This window comes from Taurulus bubalis (genome assembly GCF_910589615.1).
Source record: "Taurulus bubalis genome assembly, chromosome: 11".
NCBI lineage: Eukaryota > Metazoa > Chordata > Actinopteri > Perciformes > Cottidae > Taurulus > Taurulus bubalis.
Genome location: NC_136599.1, coordinates 8,926,349 through 8,933,805, shown reverse-complemented (window position 1 = coordinate 8,933,805; position 7,457 = coordinate 8,926,349). Strand labels below are relative to the sequence as shown.

At 41.3% G+C, this 7,457-nt stretch overlaps 1 protein-coding gene across 1 annotated transcript; it reads right to left on the bottom strand.

Annotated features, from left to right (window-relative positions):
• Positions 1 to 5,109: 5,109 nt before the first annotated feature.
• tcf15 (transcription factor 15) lies at positions 5,110 to 6,405 on the bottom strand (the record flags this gene model as incomplete). The annotated part of the gene is made up of 2 exons (XM_079226266.1): positions 5,110 to 5,492; positions 5,944 to 6,405. The coding sequence occupies 2 exons, from the start codon at positions 6,403 to 6,405 to the stop codon at positions 5,430 to 5,432; spliced, it is 525 nt and encodes a 174-aa protein (XP_079082392.1). The 3' UTR covers positions 5,110 to 5,429.
• Positions 6,406 to 7,457: the final 1,052 nt, after the last annotated feature.

The following is a 7,457-nucleotide window of genomic DNA, read 5'->3' as shown; positions in this document are numbered from 1 at the left end:
TCAGTGGAAATGAGGATTTTTCAGCCGCTTCCTATTGGACATCGGTAACTGCAGCTGTGAGCAGTTTTAGATTTATGAGAGGGAGTAATCTAAGCGTTGCAAATGAGTAAATACAAAGGCATGATACTCCTCACATTTTTTAAATGTCTCTCACTTGGTCGGTCACTGCAGCTGCATTAACACATCTTAATCAAGCACATGGGAGATGTACAGTCATAGGTCAACAAGTGTGTTAAATGAAAAAGGTTATAAAGGAAGTTCATCTGACTTATCAAAGTTGTGACTCTCTTAAGGCCTAATTGTTGGTTTAAATGTGAGTAAGTGCATGTATGTATGTTCTCCGCGCTGTAGTTAAAGGGTGTTGCACGCCACAGTAAATCCCAGAGGTTGTTAGCACGCCCAGCTGTTGGCGAAGGTCTCCATGTTTCTGTCAGCGAGGTTGTTCACTGCACACTTTGTAGCCTCTGATTGAGGAAATCCTCTGTTTGCTGAAATGAAACGTCCCAATGGTTCCGCCGTCCCTCCCATAGGTCCTGTACGCGGAGACTTTCCCATGAAGACTGAGCATGTTTACTGGGTTTTGACAGATATATAGCTCTTTGATGGACCTTAACACAATGTTTTAGGTGCTGAGGAGGCTGATCGGGGATATTTTTTTTAACTCAACCTAGAATTTAACAACAAAACTTTAATCTGAACCCAAACAATTCCTTTTTAATTTGGTAAATTCTAAAAGATCTTTATTGTTTTTTTAAGAGTTAATTTCATTCTCTGCTCAGGGAGACATTACTCCGCGATATCTTTATATAGCAAATAGTTGTTTGCTGCTAAATTAATGCTCTGAATACTATATAGTAAACATTTAATGCAGACTGACCAAAGAAACTCTGGAAAACACTATTTTAAAAAGAAAATCAAGACAACCTAAATGAAGACTAATATATTGCAAACTGATAATCATATTTTAATGACACACACAAGCTAGTCTCAAACACATATGCATTATGCAGTCAGACATACCTGAGAGGATGAGCAGAATAAATATTTTTGTTCTCCTGTTTTATCTGGATAATACATTGTTCTGTACTATACAACCCTTACTGGTTAAAATGGTTCCTGCCTTTGTGAGGCAGCAGCTTCATTACACTGCCTGTTCAAGTGTTTGTTTAAAAAGCAAAAAAAAAAAATCTGTCTGTATTTCTGCATTCTCACCTCTGCCTCTGGGCTTTGGCAGGCTGCTGAGTGCTGGAGGTCGATTGTCCGAGCCTGCAGCAGAACTGAGCCGTGTTACGACAATCTGTATTGTTCCCTAATTTCTTCTCTGGGATTTCCTTTTACCAACTCCCCCCACCTCGCCCATCCTATTCCCTGCACAGCCCTCCATCATCCTCCCTCCGTCTGAAGGCCTTGCCAAACTCTCTGGCACATGAAAACAATTGTTCTTGTAGGTTTGAGGAGACACAACCGCCTCCTCCGACAGGCTTTTCTCCCCCACAGAGGCTCAGCTGACTGCCGGCCAGACAGACGTCCTCCTCCTCTTTCTTTTGGAAAAGTGGTCATGCTCAGTAAAATCGGAAGCGAGGTATCAGAGTCCTGAGCCACAAAGTGACTCAGAAGCATTAATATCTTTGACATGCAGGTGGAGCGAGGGGCCATCTCCCCAGCCAGTGAGGGTTTAAAACATGCTGAAACAGACTGCGAGAGCAGGAGCTATTAAAATATTACCATGTGCAGGTTTGTCTCTAACAAGAGCTCGTTGGCAAGACTACAAAATGCTGACGGTAAAAGCCCCCATCTGGGATTCAGGACTGCGCTCCCAGATGAGGTTGAAAAAATGCTTTACATCCTTCCCGTTTCTGGATCATCTATTTTAGCTTTAGAGGGAACCCGTTTGAACAGTCAGAGCAGTGATTTGTGGTAAATCAGAGATGTTTTCATGGAGCCATTGCTCAATAGAAGTGTGTCTTAAATGCTTCCTCTGCCATTTGTTTAAAGCAATATCTGTTAGTCAATCAATATGAACGGGCTGAATTGTTACATTATGCCAGTTTCTTCTACATTTATGCACAAATAACTCTCTGAAAAGGTAAAAAGAACACTAAGCACTGAATCTGTAGCGTACAATAAAGCACTGAGCTTCTCAATGGGCATCATAAAGAAGACACATTTTACACACCCAATATTGGTTAAAGTGAACTCTATCGTACAATTATACTTTAATGAACTTTATTGCTGCATTGCAGCCATTCTGCATCCAAATCCTGTACACATATTTGTTGCTGCTATTTTATCTGCTTTATTTTCAGCGTTCTCACACACACACACACACACACACACACACACACACACACACACACACACACACACACACACACACACACACACACACACACAAATTGACTAGCTTTGATAATGCCGGATTATCCAGTACCCATGGGTAGAAATCCTCGTGAGACAATAGGTAGGTTGTTTGTGTAATTCTTTATTTTCCTGTTGGGTTATTTACTCAAATAAATATGGAAAGGAGGAAAACTGTTATAACTCGATCACAATACAACAATTTAAAAATAATCCACGTAAACGTCCCTTTACATTTCCTCAATGCAATGTAGAAATGTGGAGTACAAGTATATTCTAATACTCTGTTTTGTTACAAATTCTTGTCAGAGCATTTAAATGTTGTAGATTGTCACTGTGGCAACTTTGTATCGGGTAGTTAATTAATTAATGGTATAATTCATGTTCATGCTACACATGTATACAATAACTGTCAGCGTCAAATAAATGCAGTGCAGTACAACAATGTAACATCTTTTTGTACAACTAACAGTACATTTGTGAAGTGTCTTGTTTTTAACCATCAGGTCATATTTACCATATTTTAGTTTGGGTAAATAACTCATCTGTAATATGAAAAAATAACATGCTGGGTCAACACCACCAATTGTATACTTGGTTAAGTACACCCAGTATATATGTTTAATCCAGATATGTTCAGTGACACTGAGGTCATCCATCCTTCTGACCTGCATGAAAGGAAACAAACATATTCTCTTTCTCTTCGGTCTCTGCGCTTAGTGTTTTGTTTAGGTTGCAAGAGTGAGTTCAGGCTTGCTCCTTCAATGACATGACATAACACAGCAGAACAAGTTAATTCAAGAGAAGAGACAAGTGTTTTGTTCTTTTTGTTTTCACTTTCTATTTTCCCCCCAAAACAAATCCAAAATCAAGGTAATTTCTCATCTCAGGCCATAAAACTGGCAGCAGGAGGAGGAACTGCCGTCTAGCTTCATTTCATCTTTGCTGAAATTCTTCCTGCACAAAATCCCTTCTGGGATTAAGAGACGCGAGCGTCCGAGGAAGAGGAACTACTCACCAAAGCGAAGCAGTAAACCTTTGCATCCCCAGGTGGATCCTCGCCTGTCAGACATGTTAAACAGATCCACACTGGCCTATTTCCTCCCTCATCTCCTCTGATGGTCTCTGCCATCAATTTGTTACCTGTCATCTTGGGGGGAGAAAAAGTCTACTTCCGAATTGGTTGAACACTCACTATATTGGACCGCTCTCACTGAAAAGCAACACCGGAGAGTTGTACATCTGGGTCCCAGCACCGGATGAAGTCAGGACTGGCACTGACCCAAAGCCCGCCGCACAGAGAGTTGCTCAGAGAGGTCGGCTGTGCGTTGTTTTCCCTTCCTGTGCCTCCGTGACGTCTTCCTGCCGGGGGGAGCCTCGGGGAGCCATTTGAGGAGGCCCCGGGGCCCCAAGCATGGAGGACTTAGCACAGCAAATTCTAATTAGCCTGACAGGGCAGGTGGGGGATGTGGGGGAGAGGAGCTCGGACCCCCAGCATGCACCTTTAACTACTTTAAAACTCACTTTCCATGCAGCCTCCTTTGTCACCGGGGAGCCTCCCTCCGTCGCTTTGAGGACCAGGTCTGCGGTCTGATTCAAAGCGATGCCAGACAGGAACTTGGGTTCAGCTGTCTGTGTGTCTGCCTGTTGGACCAATCACTGCAGTGTCTTTTGCAAACCGGAGAGGACAGAGAGAGGCCCGCAGAGACTTGGCTGCGTTTGCTTAGCAGCCGGTATCTCAGCAGTTATGAAAAGGTTCCCAGTGAAAGAGTTCTAAATTGTCTCTGCACTATGGTGACCACGCTGCAAGAGAATACTAAAGTAGAATGCTGACAAATCATTGCAGAAAATAAATAAGATAGTAAGTATCTGTCATGTTGATAGTGTAAGAAAAAGCATGAGTATAAACGTCAGATTGAACCTTCAACCTCTGCTGACAAGTGAACTAATCCGCTAATATAAAATCACAAAACGTTATCTTCCGGATCAACGGCAGCATTATATCTGCATCATTTTCCATGATTACACTACAGCAGGGATTCACTTATTTGCTCCACCGTGACCTCTGACCGTTCACCCCATCGCTCCCTGTCCGCCGGGCCCACAGCAGTGATTTATCCCTCTGACATACCAACAGCTGTGTTGGGGGCTCCGAGCCGAGTGTGGACTACTATTTGCCGTGACTAATCGATAACAGACTTAAAAAAAACACCAATCGTGAGATCTGGAAAAAAAATACACCAGTCATTGACACCAGAAACCTTGGACCTTTGCTGAGGCTCTGCGGGCTTCACACAACAACGTCTTGGCAACATTACTGGAAACATTGTAAAAGTGTGTGCAAGAGACATCTTTCCCTAAACATATAAAACACATTTTATACCACTAAGTTGATGCGTAAGAAAACAGATATTTGGAGTTGTTAATTCAGCATTTACTTGTCAAACTAAAAAAGTTTCATCTTAGAAATTTATGAAATGATGTCATTTATATAAATTCCAATATGCAGTTGAGCTTCTTGTTATATAAAAAGATAAACCTTTTGAACCTTCTGGTCACAGAAGTGAACATTTTCTTTTTTTCTCCCTTTGTCAATTTCATTAATATATGCTATAACAAGGTCCCAGTCATTACCACAAATCTGAAATATATTTTGACATGATTAACTTTCATGACTTTTCAAGAGTGTTTGCTTGAGGTCGCAGGACAAACCTGGGAATCAGGAAAATAACTGCTATTATTTTTGATAAAATATATTTTATTTAAAACTTTCAGGGGATAAAAAAGTTCATAAGTTTCAAACAAATGCACTGCATCTTTGAGAGGCTTATGATTACATTTCTCAGTCAAGTATAAATAGTCTCTTCTTGGGTTCCATCATTTAATCCAGCATGTGTGTGTGTGTGTGTGTGTGTGTGTGTGTGTGTGTGTGTTTGTGTGTGCGCGTGTGCGTGTGTGTGTGTGTGTGTGTGTGTGTGTGTGTGTGTGTGTGCTATGTAACACCAGCTTCGACTCTTCCCTGAGAAAGTCTTTGAGGATTTTCAGGTTGCTAATCGTTCACTGGTCTTCAGTCAGCGCCTCATTCGCAGTGGACCCATCCTTCGCATTTTTAAACAGTCTTTGCCATCCTTTATCTGAAAAAAAAAGATTCAACAATATTCAATTTAACTGCCCCAGAAGTCAATGTATTTAGGAGAAATTACAACATAATTAAGGACAATTGATGTACTACATTTTTCAGCTTCATTGTTTGGTGTCACATTGATTTCCAAATGCAAGAGGAAGCTACTAAATGTTACGTCATAGTATGTGTCTACTCTCACAGACAGTCACAAATAAGAATAAGAGAACATCTGTGTTTGACTGTGTGCGGAATTTACAGCGACCGCCAAACATGTGCCCGTGCGTAAAAGTGCGTTTGGAGTTACACAAAAGTGGTCACGATTGAAAGAGAAACAGATGCTAGATGAGACGAAAGAGTCTCAAAAAGCACGATCAAACCAAAAGTCTGTGTTCTCTTGATTATTTATTTAGTATGTGACATAAATTGGATTTTCCGACGCCCAAGTAAAAACAGGCATTTACCCCTTTTCTCTGGTTGCTCAAGCAGAAGGTGCAGATGGTCCGCGGCTCTCCTTGCGCGTGAACCGCGCCGAGGCACGGTTGTCCATCAGTGCCAGCGTCTCCGAGAAGAAGCACGTTGGCCAGATGGGAAATGTAGCTGGATGCTAGTCGAAGAGTTTCAATCTTGGAGAGCTTTCTGTCCACTGGCTCGGTGGGTATGAGAGTCCGAAGAGACGTGAACGCGCTGTTGACACTCTGGGTCCTTCCTCTCTCCCTGGCGTTAGCAGCGCCCCTGTGCTTCGCGACCATCGGGGGCTCGCCATCCAGTGTGCGCGAAATCCGTCTTCGTTTTTCAGAGGAGTCGCCGTAACTTTGCTCCGAGCTGCCGTCGCTTTCGCTGCGGTTTTCATCATCCTCGGACGTGATAGTGAAGTCGGAGTAGATCAAGTGTGTCGACACAGGCCGCAGCATGGCGAAAGTCATCTTTAAAAGTTTACGAGTCCAAGTCCTCTGTAAGATCAGACCCAGAACAAAAGCAGGGAGCAATCCGGCATCTCACTGTGGCACAAAGGCTGCATGTAACTACCTGCGAAAAAAGGACGTTGTTATTAATAAAGCTGAGCGACTTTCCACAAGTCAGTTTGGACTACTCTACTTCAGGGATGGACGCTGAGTACCTGGTCAGCTGGGCTCTTATAGCTGGGTGGGAGGAGCTGCCATCAGCAGTGTTACAGTAAACTTTCATGTGAAGACACTCACAAATAATAACTCGTCATAAATATGCCAAAGCCTTATAAATCACAAATGCGATGCACACTATGATACATTAAAAGACAAAGTGATTCAGACATAAACACACTGTGACTAACAGACATATAAAAGAAACATGAGCACTGTGTGATTTTTGGGGGAGGGACATGTTGTTGTTATTACTACACTTTCAAAGTCATTATGGATTATGAATCATTTCAACAAGAAAAATTCAGTGGTGCAAAATACTCTATTGAAAGTAAAAGTTCTGCATTCAAAATTGTACAACTGTCAACAGTCAAATGTATAAAAAGGCAAAGTGCCCATTATTAGTACCCATTTAAGTATTAGAGTAATGAATATTGTATATGTATTACTCATGCATTGTGTGAGTAGAAGTGTTGCTGATGAAAGTGGATACCATTTTGAATTACTTTATGTAACATAATGCTGAATAGTTTAGTCCACATAAACACATCTTTTTTTATAAACTGATCAAATGCTTTCCTTGTACTTTTTTTTAATTAGCAAAGTATCTTATAACTATAGCTTTCAAATACTAGTATTGGAACAAATAATAAGATTTGCATAGAAATATATTTCAGTGCAAGTAGCACAACATTGTATACGTAAGTACACAGTATATGAGCAAATGTACTGGAAGCCAGTTAAACTTGCAAAATTCAAAAGGTAATGCAATGGAGTTTTATGGTATTCAAGGACTAAATTTGCTTTTTAGTTAATTTACAGTTTATTATATTGTGTTAGCCTGACATGTTTATGTC